The 17,455-nt window shown below is 45.2% G+C and overlaps 1 protein-coding gene across 3 annotated transcripts in view; it reads right to left on the reverse strand.

Annotated features, from left to right (window-relative positions):
- SMURF1 (SMAD specific E3 ubiquitin protein ligase 1) overlaps positions 1-17,455 on the reverse strand; it is a 108,678-nt gene that overhangs the window by 16,435 nt on the left and 74,788 nt on the right. For 2 of the 3 annotated variants that reach the window (XM_040634783.1, XM_040634782.1), the window contains exons 2-11: positions 12,980-13,018; positions 11,715-11,823; positions 9,912-10,045; positions 9,687-9,752; positions 8,367-8,442; positions 6,654-6,895; positions 5,857-5,941; positions 4,106-4,252; positions 3,226-3,424; positions 908-1,011 (exon numbers count right to left, since the gene is read on the reverse strand). In XM_040634783.1, the coding sequence (XP_040490717.1) occupies positions 908-1,011; positions 3,226-3,424; positions 4,106-4,252; positions 5,857-5,941; positions 6,654-6,895; positions 8,367-8,442; positions 9,687-9,752; positions 9,912-10,045; positions 11,715-11,823; positions 12,980-13,018 (1,201 nt within the window). Of the gene's footprint in view, positions 1-907; positions 1,012-3,225; positions 3,425-4,105; positions 4,253-5,153; positions 5,232-5,856; positions 5,942-6,653; positions 6,896-8,366; positions 8,443-9,686; positions 9,753-9,911; positions 10,046-11,714; positions 11,824-12,979; positions 13,019-17,455 lie in introns of all 3 variants that reach the window. The other variant, XM_040634784.1, reaches the window with a different exon arrangement.

Raw genomic sequence — 17,455 nt, forward strand, 5'->3', positions numbered from 1 at the left:
GGTCATCATAATACAAACGACGCACTGATTTTCAGCTCTTCAAAATAACAGGTAGACAAGCACAGGCTACAGAACAGACTGTCAGTCTCCAACCTTGACCGTGCAGAAGTACGCCAGATGCCAGGATGGAGGCGGTGAAGGGGGAAGGGCTCCTGACGGGGAAGTCAGAGTGATTTACGTCCTTTTTGCTTATGAAAAAGAGGTCAAGAGACCATGTCTCTAGTTGACAAACCAAAAATAATGGTGAGAACACATTACGTAGAGTTGCAAAGACAATGAAAGAAGATTTACAAACCGCAACAGCACCAAACCAGGAAGTGAGAGTATGACAGGAGATCCTCCCCACGGGCACTACCCAGCCTACCTGTGTCTATGACCCTACAGCCTCAAGTCAACGCATAATGTCTGAACGTGGCCAGTTTAGTGACCTAAAGTTACCTATTAGAAGAGACAGTGGAAAGAGCAAAAAAGGCAGTTGTCTCAAAGGTGTAAAGAGCTAGGATAGGAAATAGCAGTTTTTTATTCTTCTATTTTTAAGATCATTCGTAGGAATGATTTGGACCTACGTGTCACTGTGCAAAATTCCTTTGACACAAGTGCCCCGGAAGTCCTCTCCAGGGAAAAGCAAGGCTGCCTGGCTCCCAGACTGACCAGGTCCCTCGTGTTTCAGGTTCGGAGCTCCCAGATGAAGTGGGGGATGGGGAGTGGGGCTGAAAAGTTTAAACCTGTCTTTCCAAGAAGTAAATTCAGGGTGAAGGAGATGTGCGTTCCAGTGGCTGTGACACAGCCTCGCTCCCAGGAGTGCTGAAGGCCACGCGGGGGTCCTGACCAGCCCAGGACAAGCGCCCTCCGAACACCTCCCGTCCCGGCAGCGCAGAGCAGAAGCAGGGCCGGCCCAGCACCTCACCTCGCCACGCCGCCATAATCCAAGCCTTCTTCTCCCCGGAACTTCACCATCAGCCGCTTCTTCAGATCCTTCGGCCGCATCTTCATGATCTGGCGGTAAGACTCCTGCTCGGCAAGATGACAGTGTCAGAGACAAGAACAGGTGGCATTCTTACAGCTAAGAAAGCTGAACGGTTGCCGGTAATGGAGCCCAAATCGGGGTGCACATTCATTTAAATCTGAGTCTGATCCAGTTCCTATTCAGACTGTTGATTCGGTGTCCGGTGTCCGGTGTCCCGTACGTGGCGGCTCCTGTCGCCTGATCTCCCCGGGTCTCCCTCAGAAACAACAAGGCAGCCCGTGCCGGGCAGCACCGCACCGAAAGGGGACACACACACCCGTTTTCAGCACAATTGCTAAAGGCTTAACAGCAAACATCCTCACTAGAGCCCATGTTCTCCGCACAAATTAATTTTAATGTGGCCATACTAAGAATAACTTATGTATTTTAGTTATTTTTAAGATTTTATTTATTTATTTATTTGTCAGAGAGGGTGAGCACAGGCAGGGGGAGCGGCAGGCAGAGGGAGAAGCAGGCTCCCCACTGGGCAGGGAGCCCAATGCGGGGCTCGATCCCAGGACCCTGGGATCATGACCTGAGCCGAAGACAGACGCTTAACCAACTGAGCCACCCAGGCGCCCCAACTTATATGATTTAACCAAAATGAAGATGTCCCTAGGGAATCTGAATAGTAAAAGAATTCTGAGCCTGTTTTTATATCTGAAGTGAAGAATCACAAGATTTCCACAGAGTCAAAAAAGTAAAAAAAGGGTTTAAGTAAGACATACAGTAGCTTACCCAAAACACAGAGAACAGGTGGCCAGCCTAGCCTTCCCCCAGATTCAGTATTTTGAGTGGAACTAGCTGAATGTTTGCAGATATTTTCAATGATAAGGCACTTGAGAATCTTTTCATGCTTTAAATTTAATGTAATTCAAGCTTTAGCATCCCAAGAGGGAAAGCGGATGCTGAGTGGAAATGATCTGGCAGCAACATGTCAATAATTCAGCGCTTTTCTCTCCCCGACAACCACTTAAGACTGCTCAATGGCCATTCTGGCCAATCCGTCCATTTACCCAATACTGGCTGCACACGGGCGTCGAGCCTGGCCCTGGGCGCTTCCTCAGAGCCCCTCACCGTGCAGACCGCACTGGGCTCCCTCAGCCCCGGTCCTCACCCTCCATGCCCCTCCCCCAGCCGCTGCAGCCCAGTGGGGACCTGAGTTCAGTTCTTACCCAGTTTCCTTTGATCACTTTTTTTTTTTTAAAGATTTTTTTTTTTTATTTGACACAGAGAGAGAGAGACAGCCAGCGAGAGAGGGAACATAAGCAGGGGGAGTGGGAGAGGAAGAAGCAGGCTCCCAGTGTAGGAGCCTGATGTGGGGCTCGATCCCAGAACGCCGGGATCACGCCCTGAGCCGAAGGCAGACGCTTAACGACTGCGTCACCCAGGCGCCCCTCCTTTGATCACTTCTGCCAGTGACTCCACAAAGGCAGGCAAGATATGGCCCAAACATCACTGAGATTTTACCTTCCAATCATCGTCCTTGAGAAAAGGGGCCTGTCTGCAAGAGGGTCCTGCCTGTTTAGTGGCCTTGATCCCACCAGAGGGCTGTATGAAGGGCACAGCACCCTTTTCAGGAACCACCTGATCTTCCTATTTCCAGAAAACACATTACAAGTATGGTGGCCAGCTGGCCACTAAGCTTCTCCGAGGAGGCAAAGCCATTGGGTGAAACTCCATGCAAGGCAATAGAAGGAATGGCTGGTTCTGAAGAAACCGCGCAGACTGTGGGAATATATAACCTGCACAGAGCAGATAAGAGGACTGACAGTATTATTTAGTACTAGTTTCCATATAAATCTCTTTATTTTCACTTCAGAAGCTCTTGAGCTTTTAAACTCCTACCAAAGGAGAAAATAATCTGTCTCCCTACGTGGCCATTGGTCGTGAAAAAGCCCTGCAATTCACTGAGTAATAAAATCAAGACCTGAAGGGGCGCCTAGGTGGCACAGTCGGTTAAGTGTCTGCAGGTCATGGTCCCAGGGTCCTGGGATCGAGCCCCGTGTCGGGCTCCCTGCTCAGCGGGAAGCCTACTTCTCCCTTTCCCCCCTGCTCCTGCTCTCTCTCACTATCTTTGTCTCTCTCTCTCTCAAATAAATAAAATCTTAAAAAAAAAACAAAAATCAAGACCTGAAACACCAGACAGAAAGAACTCACTGTCTGTGAACAGGGTTGAACAGTCTATGCCTCACTGCTGCTCGCACTGAATTCCATACCTCGAATATTTCTTCTCTGGACACTTCGATGCGGCAATGACCAGCTTGGGGCTGCTGGAGTGAAAGTTCATGTCTGAGGACCTTCAGCTTCTGGACTAAATCTCTTTCGTATCTCTGGGCAGGAAGCTCCTCGTCTTCCACAGAGCCCTCGCTGGGCAATGGCAGCGGCTGGCTGGGCTCCTTTAGTTGGCACTGGTGACTTGAGAGGAAGAGAAGCATCAAGGTCACTCCACGTAGCGGCCAAGGGAGCTGCAAGCAATGCCCCCCACTCTGAGCAGGTGAGAGTTCGTTACACAGAACTCTAAGGCCACTCACAAAATTCCAGGAAAATCAAGGACGAGGACGAGTAGAGGGATGAAGTGGCATTTGTCTGGTTCAGGTTCTGCCACCAAGGTCAGCTATCAATGAGAAGGGCTACGTGGGCTCTTACGTTCTGGAGGACATGACAAACCTGGGACACTGAACGTGGGATCCAAGATAACTCCCAGTTCCAAGGTGTCTGGGAATGACGGGCAGGAGAAAAGGCTCCGGCGAGGAGCACTGCGGACAGCGCAGCCCTTCCTGCCCCTTGCTCGAAGGGCCACGCACTCCCTCAGAGCGCCGCGTGCGGAAGCTTCGAGAATGGAGCTGTACTAAGACCGCCCTCTCAGTGAATTTTAATTAGGCTGCAAGCAAGAAAAGGTGGCAACAATACAGCTCAGAACAGCTCACAGCTTACTTGAGAGTCTGAGACATGCACCTGTCCACCAACTATTTATCCTATTTTCCTTAACGCTTATTCCCCACTAACAAACAAGGCAGTAGGTAAACTGAGAGAAATATTAGAAAACATTAAATTATAAATGTAAGAGGTCGACAAAGATTGTGTAAAAAGTCTTACTTCATGATGTGATGTAATCTTGGGTCTGTAAACTGGGTGGTTCGGTTATTATGGTCTACAAAATATATTCTCCCCGAAACTGTACTTCTGACTTCCCAACCTGGTGGCAGTGGTCCAAGTTCATCGCAATTCACACTGTTAAGGTCTCTACCAAAATGGAAGATAACAGAGAGGTTTGTCCATCTGCATGTCGAGGCATAAGACCAAAAGCTTCAGCGAGAGGAACCACAGGAGTCCCTGATCAGTGCGGCCATGGCCCAGTTCCGCTAAGAGGGACAGTCATGGTGCTACTTACGCCGAACTCCCACTGAGTCCGTTGTGAGTGGCAGCGACACCCAAGAGATAAAAACGGAGGCCTCAGAGCCTATAACCGTGACGGGGAACCTGGTCCACCCGGGGAACAGCATTTCTTACACAAAAGAGGGCCAAGTAGCAGGAAGTAGCCGATTGCTGTCGGAAAACTACCTAATTTTACAAGTTACGTTAAACGCCCCAAGGTCACAGAGGTGTCTTCACTGAAAAGCTCCCAGAAGCACAAGTTTAAAGCTCAGGGGGACATATTAACACACCTTCAGAATCGCTCAGTTCTGAGCAGGGGCACTGGGAAGCGGCGTTCTCGTGCTTTTGTGGGCTCTGTTCCCCAAGTGGTTCTGACCCTAACCTCGCGGTTACTGATTTCAATACAGTCCAGTCACGTGGGAGCACAACATCACTGACCAGGTCGCTTGTCTAATTAGCACAAAACCTGACAGTTCTTACAGTGGGTACTAAAGAGACACCTCATTCATTTGCAGGTAATATTTCCATTCTAATTATAGATACTGAATCTTAAATTTAACAGAGACTCGGAAAGTCAGCAACAGGAAGCTTGTTCTCAGATGAAACAAATTATGAATAGAAAGGAAATGAGCATTACTAAAAATGTTATTAGGTAGTAATGCTTTTCTAAACCAAAACAAATTTTGAAAAGAAAGGCAAAACAAAGAAAAAAAAAAAAAAGAAACTTAACTCCATTACGGGATGGGGGAGGGGCGGGGGTCTCTCTGACCTGGGCTCAGATGTATGGCCTTGTAGAAGGAATTCGTATAGAAAAGCTTCATCTCCCCCAGGAATGGTCCCCAAGGGACTGAGGCAATAGGGACAGTAAAGTAGAAGAGAGAAAGGGTAATAGAGTCTTTATATTTCCTTGGTAACATTTTCTGACGGAAAATTTTCAGCACATAAAAAGTAGAGAGAGACCATTAATAACCCACTTCGACCATTACCAACTCATCGTCCACCTGTTTCAAACACGCCCCTACTCGCTCCCCCCTCCCCGGCCCCGATTATCTGAAGCAAACCCCAGCCATCCTATCATTTCATCCATCGATTATTTTTGGTTGAAAATGACAGCAACACACCTTGAAGGGCTCACTGGCTTTTCAAGCAAGAGCACGTTTGATTTCATATAGGGGCGAGGGTCTTTCTAGTTACGTGATCTGATTTCAAGACCCAGGCCTGCTCTCTTAAGGACCCGCTTGTGTGACAAGAGCAGTTGCCCAGGTACCAAGAGGAGTCTGAAGGGGGCAGCGGAGCTAGGGCGACTCTAACCCAGAGCCTGAGTCCAAGCCCCTGTGACTCATCCTCTCTGTGCTGCCACCCTTCTTCCAGCCCAAGGGGTGCTACCATCCAGCAGAGGGGTGGGGGCAGGGGGGTGTCCCCCAGAGCTGCTGGAGAAAGGGCTCTGACCATGCACGTTCTAGAAAACCCACCTTGGTATCCTGGGGTCGTGCCATGTGCTAACTCCGGTCTGTGTGTGCAAAAAGTAAACTTGGCCCTGCACCGTCGTTCTTTGTTCTGCACAAGAAATCAGAGGAGGGGGCTAGTTAGATTCAATTCCAAGGAGAGTTGTCAAAGAATCCTCTCAGCGCGCAGTCTAAGCTCCCTCTCGGTATTCTTTTGAATCACCGAGACGAGAGGAGAGTGGTGAGCTTCTGCCGGACCCGCTCACTTCACAAGCCCTGTGCGAATATTTGGGCGGCTGGCCCTGCTCCCTGCTCACACCTGCGGAGACAGTGCTCCCCTTCCCCGGCCACACCCCATGAGACCCGGATGTGTAGCCACCTTGGTCCCGCCCCCGGTCACCCCCGGCCGCGCTCCCGTCCGCTATTATCTGCACATCTCCATTATATTTCTCCTTCACTGGGTTCTCCTCTCCGGGGTGGTCCGATGCGCCCTTCTTTCCCTCGTACCCAGCGCAGTCCCCCCCCCCCCCATTCACATCGCAGAGCGCTACACGTACCCTCATCCAGCCCACGCATCATCCTGCATTTTTTTGGGTCTTCATTTGCCTAAAATTTTCACACCATTGCTAAACTGGGAGAGTGGAGCAATTGCTGACAAATCCATGATTTATCACCACCTTTTTTACTTGTCTGCATCCTGACACAGCCGGCGTAGGGCACGGCTCCGCCAACGTCAGCACTCAGGGCGCGGACAGTCACTACAAAAGGCTTCAACAAGGAGCCACGGCAGCCACCACGCGGGACGGCGGGGCCTATTCTCTCACCGTAGCCTTCGGGCAGTTCTGGTGACTGGTGGCCGTGGGGTCGGTTCTGAGGCGTCTGGAGGGACCCCCGGACCTCGGGATTTCGGAGTCGCTGCGCCTGGAGTCTTTGATCTTGACTCGGGGACTCCACGAACCTGCAGTCCCCTCCCCCCGCAGCAGCACCGGTACTGTCCGTGTAAGGGGCCGGCTCCTCCATGAAGCAGCTGAGTGGCCTTCCAGGCCCCGAGTCTTCATACACGGTTCTGAAAAGGAGAGGGGCACGGCGCGCATGGGGACCCCGGCCCGAGGTGCGCACCTAAAACCCCACCGCGACGCCCCCACACCCGCTTACTGGGCTTTCCCTCAGTGGAGATGCCCCCAGCGCCTAGTTGTATGGAATTCGTTCCGTCCTATTTATACAGAAAGACAGACTTCTCCATGAGGCACAAGCAGCCAAAGGGAGCCATCTGTGGAGTGCTACCGAGGCACGTGCAGGATGCCATCCTCGGGGAGGGCTGAAGGATTAAAACACCCAACCCTGTGCTATAAGGAGCTCGTGAAATGAGACTTCATTTTTCTTGCTTTAAAATCAAATCCAAATATTCCATTTTCCTTGCTACTTTACTCTATAATAGAAGTCCTGGTTATATAAAGTACTGCAATGACTTTAAGTCCTCTCGAACATACGTCTCCACCTCCTGAACAATTCTGAAGACAATTTACCTTAAAAGGCTATTCCCCTCACAAGTATTTTTAAAGAAACATCTTACACTGAGAACTTCCAAATATACACAAATTGAGAGACTATCTCCACAGCCGCCCCCCCATCCCACCCCCGGGACTCCTCACCCAGCTACAACAATGGCCAGCCCAGCTACTCCTCCACTCTCTCCCCTCCACTGGATTATTCTGAAACCAATCCCAGAGTGTTTCCCTTTCATCCTTAAATATTTCAGCGTGTATCTTGAGAAGATAAGGACTTCTCCCATTATCACAACTAAAAAAAAGGATATTGATTTTTTTAAATATCATCGAATATCAGTGTCCAAATTTCTCCAGTGGTCTCATGAATCAGGATTTAAACAAGGTCCCCACACTGCATTTAGTAGGTGAACCTCTTAAGTCTCTTTCATTATTAATTTGTAGATTCTCTTCCTTTTTATTTTCTTCTCTTGCGACGCAGTTGTCTACAGAGCGCCCCCTTCTGGATGCTGCTTAGTGCCTTCCCTTGGGGCTGAGCAGGCCTCCATCCTCTTGATTTCCAAGAGGTGTCTTAATGTCAGATTACCTCTCTTTTGTGGTGTTTTAGAAACTATGAATGAGTACTGCCCCGCTCCATTAAGGCACTGGGGATCACAAAACTGTGATAGTGACCAATGAGTTTTTAAGGGTTTTTTTTTTAAGTGTTTTTTTTGCTCAGTGTCATGGTAAACTCAAAAAATTTTTAATATATTTAATGTGTTACCATCCATTGTAATTATAACTCTTATTGACACTCAAACTCCCATATTTGGCCAGTGAAAATCTCTTTCAGTTGGATCCCAAGTCTTGTGGGTGCAACCCCACTAATCTTTACAGCTTCCTTTATAAACAGGGAAACCAGACCCCGCCTTTATCCCAAAGTCCTTTCCCGTGTGTCGAGCATTCAGCACGAAGGTGTGAAAGCTACTTTCAGGGAGCGCGAGAGCCCAAGGCAGCAGAGACGTGAGTGGGCACTGCCATGGGGATACATACCCTTCATTCTCTAACAGTCCTCTGCAGTCTACCACAGAGCCGCCAGTGCCTATCCTGTCTCGCGTCTGTAAACTGACTAAAACAGAAAAGAACGTCTTGCGTTAAAATCCAGTGGCATGTCATACAATTGTAATACAGTGAGCCATTGCGAATGTGTCACTTACGTACAATATTATTATACAAAGCGAGGGACGTGTATATACAGAAACGTATCTACTGCTAGGCTCTCAAGTGTGAAACATTTACTCCATTAGCTGCATGCCTCCGCATACCGCTTGGAACATTCCTGGTAAATGTGCAGAAGGGGGTGCTGTGTTTTCACCCTCCCCATAAAAATAACAGATTCACAACAGTCACTTCCTCTAAGTCACCTCATTTTTAAAGAAGATTTTTAATAAGGACTCAGAGAGCACTTTCAGTATCTGCGAAGTCTGGATGAACTTAAATATTTATCCTCTATCCCTACTGTGAATAACAAAGACATTTATAAGATTGCTTCTACTCGTTCTTCCCCTGGCACACCACTTCACGGAGAAAAAGAAATCACAAACAGAAAAGCATTAAGTGAGAACTTTCTCATTATGACAGTTTTCAGGATGCGTACCCGCTGTTCATTTATTTTGAGTCAAGTCTCTTCAAGACAATGCCTGAAAGACTTGGGGTCCTAACTCACTCTGGTATGCTGCTGAAATACCAGGTTTCCTCCGCCTCCTTGCAGTGTATACAGTCAACACTGGAATTACCCTAAAATGCTAATAAGATGGGGTGGATAATAAAACAAGCCACTTGACAGATAAATTGCTTCCAACGGGATACCTCCAGTCAACATTTGTAACTTCAGCACATTTGATTTTTTTTCCTGCTCCATACTTCAATCCTGACTCTATAAAATTCCTATCACACGGAAGTCTTCCGAAGTCATCCTTGCTTTGTACATACACGATAGGTCTTCCTGAAGAAACTAGTTCTCAGCCCTCGCATGCGTGGCCACCATTCTTACCATGTATGCTTGGAGGAGACAATGACAAATTAATCGTCCATGAATGAGGTGCTTAAAATTGTATTTGAAATGAAAACCCGAAATCTTTTTGGAGCCTTGTCATTTTAACTCAACTTGGGATGACGGGATGAAGGGAATTAGGAAAAATCATAAAAGCACACAAGATGAACGTTTTTGGTGCTGAAAAGATGGCCCCGGATGTGGCTTGTCCTTTGAAATCTGTCACTACTGTCACTGCCTGCGTGCGCTTTCTCGGTGATGAAGCGTCGAATGTTAACGTCTGTAAAAGCATCTCTTTATACAGATGAGAAAGTTCTTACCCACTATTTGGCCACGAACTGCATCAGTATCTGAGGGATTTAGTTTGCATAGATCCAAACGCTGGTCTGCAAACAAACAATTCAAAACTTAACCCAGGGAAACGTTAACTAGGGAGGAAGGCAGGAATTGCGTATTTCAGTATTCAAAAGAAAAAAAACCCCAAAAAAGATGCCTCAGAAGCCTTCCTCAGTTGTACTGAGAGGCGGGAAAGCATGTGTTCTTACAGCCAGTGTCCTTCAGTCTGCTGATGGCGTTGGACAGCAGCCGCGCACAGCCCAGGAAGCCAGCTCCTTGCTTCTTGTGAATCTTCTTGTGGTTCCACACGCTGATGGTGATCGAATCCGTCTTCCCAACATACCTGCAAACATGCAAGGTCCTTTTTAATTGTCTTTCCGGATTAGGATAGCCCACTGAGATTTAATCTGACTGACTTGTTAGTACGAAAGAGTCCTTTTAACGGGATGGGGGCTCCCTATTCCATGTCTAACAGGCACTCAATAAATACACACCTACTCCCTTCGGTGGTCTGGGAGAAGGGCGACGGCCAGTTATAGAAGAAGCAAATGGGCAGAACTACATCATGCTGATAATCTTAGAACGGAGATTCGCTGTATTTTCATAGTTTCAAAGGACGACGACATGATTCATAAATTCCCACCAATTAGGCTTTAATGTTGAATACCAGTTTGCACCAAGAGCTGCTCAGAAACCCACAGGTCCACCGGAAGCACACTACAGAGCACCAACTCAGACATTACACCCCCACCTACTTCTCCGTGCAAATCAGCCACAGAGGGCAGCTTTCGGGACAAGGAGTGACCACCACTTTCCAAGCCACTTGGGATTCTTGAGTGTAACTGCAATGAGTCTTGGAATCCAGTTAACTAAAAATCCCACCCAAACTCAGTGCAATCTGTATCATATAAAACCAAGAATCACTCCTCGTTCCTTCGATGAAAACTTCTCAGCAGGGACGTGAAAACTTAGGTGTATATAAAACAGTGGTTTTCAACGTGCAATCCATCTGAGGAATGAACGTAAGACATTGCCTGATGGTTGCATAGCCTGGTAGACGTTCAACCATGCCAAACTATATTTTCTCTTGTAGAAAATCTACTTGTACTAAAAAGTGGGATTTCAAAAGATGGAAATATATATAACACATATTTGCATAATAAATATGCACAATAATGCATTTTTTTAAAGATTTTATTTGTAAGTAAACTCTACCCCCAATATGGGGCTCAAACTCACAACCTCGAGGTCAAGAGTCCCATGATCCACTGACTGAGCCAGTCAGATGCCCCCCAGATAATGCACTAATTAATTAATAATGTCTGCCTTCAGCTCAGATCATGATCCCAGAGTCCTGGGATTGAGTCCCCACATCAGGCTCCCTGCTCAGAGGGAGTCTGCTTCTCCCTCTACCCTTCTGCTCTGCTCATGATCTCTCTCATTCTCTCTCTCTCTCAAATAAATAAATAAAAGCTTTAAAAAAAATAATAAAGCTCTACAACCAGGTTTAGAGCTTCACTGGAAAAGACAAAAAACAAAACAGAGTAGCATACAGAGGACCTGAACTATGGCCCCCTTTTTCCTGTTAGCATGGCCAAGAGACAGTAAAGTTTGAAAACCGCAGTTATGGAAGCAAACCATGAAGGGGCGCCTGGGTGGCTCAGTCGCTTAGACTGCCGGCTCAGGTCATGATCGTAGAGTCCCAGGATCAAGTCCTGCGTCGGGCTCCCCGCTCAGTGGGGAGTCTGCTTCTCCCTCTGACCTCCCCCATCTCATGCGTTCTCTCTCTCTGTCTCAAATAAATAATCTTTTTAAAAAATCCATGAAAATGTCAAATGCAAGAAATACCTGGATTTTAAAATCAGGCAGTATGTATCCATTTGGCCATCCACTTTTGTTATCAATAAGAAACTGGTAAATCATTTTTATCTTTATTATTAAATGCTTCTCTTAAAAGCTAGATACCTACTTTCCTGGGGTTCCCCAAATGGCTTATAGAATATTCAACTCACAGATCATAGTGCTGGTTCCATTTGGGGTCCAACGTGTTTTTCACAGTGTCCGTTGAGTGGCACTGCCCAGATCCGTCCACCACAATCTTTGCAAAGGGGTCGGGGAGTCCTGGAGGAGAGGGGACAGCCACGCCTGGATGAGACTACAGATCCATCCATGGGACACCGAACATGGTGTTACAGGCTGCAGAGAGCTTCAAGATTATCTAATTTGGTGACGATCACCCCAGGGCATTTTATTGTCTATTAGGGTTAGTTTGATCAGCAAAATAAGTTATTGCTAGTGAGCTTCCTAAGAAAGGCAACCCAGTATGACATCATTCTCAGATTTTTAGAGGCTAGAAAATGATAAAAAAAAATAGGCTTAAATTCAAACTTCCATTTCTGATGATCACTAAGTGGTCTAATTAAATGAAAGAAAAGGGGTCTATAATTAATTGTATTTAAACTTTCTAAAAAATAATACCTAGAAATCTTGTTGACTGATCTTTGTCTAGTTTATGGACAAAAGCGTTCACCAAGTCTTAATCCGGTAGATTCCTCAGTGCTGGTGTATGAATCACACGGATTCAAAGGATCTGAGAGGTCGCAAGGTTAGGGCTTTCAAGATACGCCTGCATGGGCGCCACTCCTCCGGAGCTTCCCGGCTACTCGAATAAAGCCCGGGAGCCTGAGTTTGAAGCGTGAATAATACCACTTACGAACCGAGCAGCACTCTTGTGAGCATCGGAAAGAGTGAGAAATTTCATGCTGCAGGCACTTGCTTCGTAGCAGGTGAGCTTTTTTAAGTTAAGCGGTCATTTCTTCCTGCAGAAAAGGATCCTCTTGCTCTTTTTTGCACTTTTGGTTTTTTTTTACACTTCCTTTCATTATGAGGCTTTCAAAATGTGATTTAATTTCTAAAATTTGACTAACAATTTGACTCGAACGCAGCTATTTTATAGAAAAAATGTCTCGTGTGTATTTGAGCTGAGAACACTTCAAAAGAAAGCAATCTATTAATGGGCGGAAAGACAGAAAACGGGGCGCGGCTGGCACAGGGAATGAGTATGAACTCCGTGCCTAGCAGCTAAGGAAGCCTCTGCGTGGTAGTCAACTTGGAAACGAAGCTGGTCAAACCATGGATCTATTCAGCAAAGGGCAGAGCTCTTCCGGGGAATATACCCAGGGTTTTTTGTTTTTTGTTTTTTGTTTTTAAGTTTATGTTGCAAAAACATGTGAGGAATATTAATATTGTAAGACAGCAAAAGCGGGCGTGTACTTACTGAAGAAGTCTTTCTTTGCAAGGTTCTTGGCACATAATACTGAAAACAAACAGAAATCTAGGGTTAGCATTTATGGAGATGTTCACAGCTAGTTGCTAAGGACTGGATTGTGTTGCCCCCTCCCCCAAAGGACCCTCAATTAATATCAAAGCCCTAACCCAATGTGACGGCATCTGGAGGTGGGACCTTTAGGAGATGCTCAGATTTAGAGGAGGTCATCAGGGTGGGGCCCTCATGGTGGGATTAGCGCCCTGACAAGAAGAGACCCCACATCTTGCTCTCGCTCTGCTCTCCACGAGAGGACACAGCAAGAACGTGGCCATCTCTATGCCACAAGCGGGCCCTCGCCGAGACCCCCATCTGCCAGCGCCTTGACCTTGGACTTTTCCAGCCTCCAGAACTATACAGCAGCACAAACGACTGAGACACAGGTCTGTATTTGCAATGGAAAAAAAAACCCTAGAAATTATCTCTGCCAATGATTATTTTTCAAGTTTAGTGCGACACTAAACAAAAAAAAAACCTGACAAGGAACTAGAAAGTATCTTCTCCAATTGAGAACCAAGTATAACAAATATAAGATGTTTTCATTTAAACTTTAAATGTTAAACATACAGAGATAAATTTATCAATATGCTCTTATAACCACATAGGATCACATGAATGCCAATTCGAATTAACACCCACAATATTTACTTTATAGCTACTGCTAACAGCAATAGAAGGAACTGTGCATTTTGGACATTCGGAAAATAATAGAATTTTGCAAATGCTACATAATAGAAAGCAAGAGGAGACTGACAGAAAATATGGGGCCACCATCAAGTGTCGTGAAACACAAATGAAAAAATGCATATTAAGAATTCAGCACAGGGACACCTGGGGGACGCAGCCGGTTAAGCGTCCGACTCAACTCTTGGTTTCAGCTCAGGTCATGATCTCAGGGTCATGAGATCGAGCCCCGCCATGGGCTCTGTGCTAAGAGGACAGATTTTCTGCCCCTCCCGCTCATGCTCTCTTGCTCTAAAATTATATAAATCCTTAAAAAAATTAATTTAGCACAATGTTGGCATATGGAGAGAATACAGTAAATGCTATCATCTTAATAATGAGGTGGCATCAGTTACTGCGAAGAAATTTTGTCACCAGCTCTGTTACACGATTAAAGCTACCATCACAAGGGAAAACACACCAATGTCACTTTTACAGCGCTTCACAAATTTTGCCAGTTTTTAAAAAGACAGTGTTTTATTATAAACATATTATTTATGTCTATGCAAATACGTGGTTCTGCAAACTTTTCACTCAGTATATTTTTATATAACAGCCTTATCAGATATAATGCAATTCGTCTATTTCAAGCATCTCATTCAATGGTTTTTAGTACATGCACAGGGTTGCACAACCACTGCAATCAATTCTAGAACATTTTCCTCATCCCCCAGAAGAGATTCCATACCCCTTAGCCGTTACTCCTCAACTACCCCTCACCCTACTCCTAGGCAACCACTGATCGACTTTATGTCTCTGTGGAGTTGCCTTCTGGACGGTTCAGATAAACGGAATCCTACCGTATGTGGCATTTTGTGGCTGGCTTCTTCCACTGTGCGTGTTTTTAAAGTTCACCCACGTTGTAGCATGAATCAGTACCTCATTCTTTTTCCTAACTGAGTGATACCCCATTGTACGGAGAGACCGCAATGTCTTTATCCATTCATCAGCTCAGAGACATTTGGGCTGTTTCCAATTTGGGGCTATTGTGAATAATGCCGTGCCAGCTGTGGTGTAGACCTAGATTTTATTTCTCTTGGTGGAACCTCTGAGGCATTACATCGAACATTTTGAGCAAGTGCCGGGCTGTTTTCCACAGCATCTGCACTATTTCATCGTCCCACCAGCAGCGTCTGAGGGCTCTCGGATTTCTCCACACCCTAATACTTGTTATTGTCTGTCTCTGCGGTTTTTCATCTCTGTGGTTTTAATTTGCATTTCTCTGATGACTAATGAATGACTTGGAGCATCTTTTCATGTGCTTATTAGCTATTGGTAAATCTTCTTTGGAGAAATTTCTATTTAAACTTTTTTGCCCATTTTTTTAAATTGGGTGATTTGCCTTTTTCTGTGAGAATTCGTTTTTCTAAATATAGAGGTATCTATAGATAGGATATCTTTATTAGATATAGGACTTGCATAATCTCCCATTCTATGGGATTTCCCTTTCCGGATGTTTTGTTGTTGTTGTTGAAGATTTTATTTATTTATTTGACAGAGCACAAGTAGGGGGAGCAGCAGGCAGAGGGAGAGGGAGAAGCACACTCCCCGCTGAGCAGGGAGCCGGAAGCGGGGCGTGGACCCAGGACCCTGGGATCATGACCTCAGCCAAAGGCAGACGCTTAACCAACTATACCACCCAGGCACCCCGATGGTGCTCTTTGAAGGAACAAAGTTTTTAATTTTGAGAAAGTCCAAAGCATCTATTTTCTTTGGTTGCTTGTGCTTTTGGTATCATGTTTAGGAAGGCTTTGCCTAACCAATGGTGTTAGAGATTTACTCCTATATTTTCTTCTAAGGGTTTTAATACTTTTGGCTTTTTTACACTTTCAACTCTTAACTAGACATCTAGCCTATAATCTATTTTGAGTTCATTTTTGAGTGTGATGTGAAGAAGGGGTCCAAGTTCATTCCTTGGCAGGTGAGTATCCAGTTGTACCAGCACAATTTGTTGAGAAGACTCTTCTTTCCCCGCTGACTTGTCTAGACCCTTGCTGAAAATTAATTCCCTGTAAATGTGACAGCTTATTTGTGGTCCTTCAGTTCTAGTCCACTCATCTGCATGTCTCTCCTCATGCCATGACCACGCTGTCTTGATTACTGTCTTAGTCTGTTCAGGTTACTATAACAAAATACAATAATTAGGTAGCTTATAAACAACAAACATTTACTTCTCACGGTTCTGAGTCTGAGATCAAGATGCCAGCATGGTTTGGTGCGGATGCAGACTTCTTATAAATCCTCAGCAGAAGGGGCTAGGGATCTCTCTGGAATCTCTATTATAAGGTGCTAATCCCATTCATTAAGGTTCCAATCTCATGACTTAAGTACCCCCAAAGGCCCCACCTACTAATACCAACACCTTTTGGAAGGGAGGGCCACAAACATTCAGACCATACCAATTACCATAGCTTTGTAGTAAATTTAGAAATCAGGAAGCATGAGTTCTCCAACTTTGTTCTTTTTCTAAATTGTTTTAGCTATTCTGGATCTGTCAAATTGTCACGAATTTTAGGATTAGCTTGTTAATTTGGGCGGCGGGGGGGGGGGGGGAGCCAGCCTGGAATTTGATAAGGATTTCATTGAATCTGCAGGGAATGTGGAGAGTAGTGTCATCCTAACAATTTTAAATCTTCTACTCCATGAACATGGGATGCCACCCCCCATTCATTTAAGTCTTAACTTTGTTTTGTAATTGTCAGAATATAAGTTTTATACTTCTTTTATTAAACAAATTCCTAAGTATTTTAAGCATTTTTAAAAAAGACTTTTAATTTACTTGAGAGAGAGAAAAAGAGAGAGAGCATGAGGGGAGGGGAAGAGGCAGAGAGAGAGGGAGAAGCTGACTCCCTACTGAGCAGAGAGCCTGACATGGGACTGGATCCCAGGACCCTGAGATCATGACCTGAGCAGAAGACAGATGCGTAATCAACTGAGCCACCCAGGCACCCCCCCCAAGTATTTTAATCTTTTGGGTGCTATTGCAAATGGAACTGTTCCCTTAATTACATTTTCAGATTATTCATTTCCAGTGTACAAAAATACAATTGATTTTTGTATATTCAACTTTTTGTATCTTGTAACTTTGTTGAACTCATTTATTAGCTCTAATACTTCTATTATTTTGAATTTTCTGTATAAAGATCATACCATCTGCAGATATAGTTTTACTTCTTCCTTTCCAATCTGGATGCTTTTTAAAAAATTTTCTCATGCCTAACTCCCCACTACCTCCAATACAATACTGACGAGCAGCGGTGGGCATTTATCTTGGTCCTCATCTTAGGGGGAAAGCATTCACACTTTCAACCATTGAGTATGATGTTAGCTGGGGGTTTTCAGAGATGCCCTATATTTGGCTTAGGAAGTTTCCTTCTGTTCCTAGTTTGTTGAGTGTTTTATCATGAAGTGCTGTTAGCTTTTGTCAAATATTTTTTCTGCATCTACTAAGATGACCATTTAGTGTTTGTCCTATATCCATTGGTATGATATAGTACATTGATTTTCGGATGGTAAACCAACCCTGCATTCTGAGATAAATTCTATTTGGTTATGGAGCATAATTCTTTTATGTGCTGCTGTATTTAGTTTGCTAGTAATTTGTCAAAATTTTTTTGTCTATATTCATAATGGATATTGGTCTATAGAATTTTTTTTTAATCGGGCTGATATTGACTTCATAAAATGGGTTGAGAAGTGTTCACT

Source organism: Ursus maritimus, unplaced genomic scaffold (assembly GCF_017311325.1).
Source record: "Ursus maritimus isolate PB19 unplaced genomic scaffold, ASM1731132v1 scaffold_2, whole genome shotgun sequence".
NCBI classification, from domain to species: domain Eukaryota; kingdom Metazoa; phylum Chordata; class Mammalia; order Carnivora; family Ursidae; genus Ursus; species Ursus maritimus.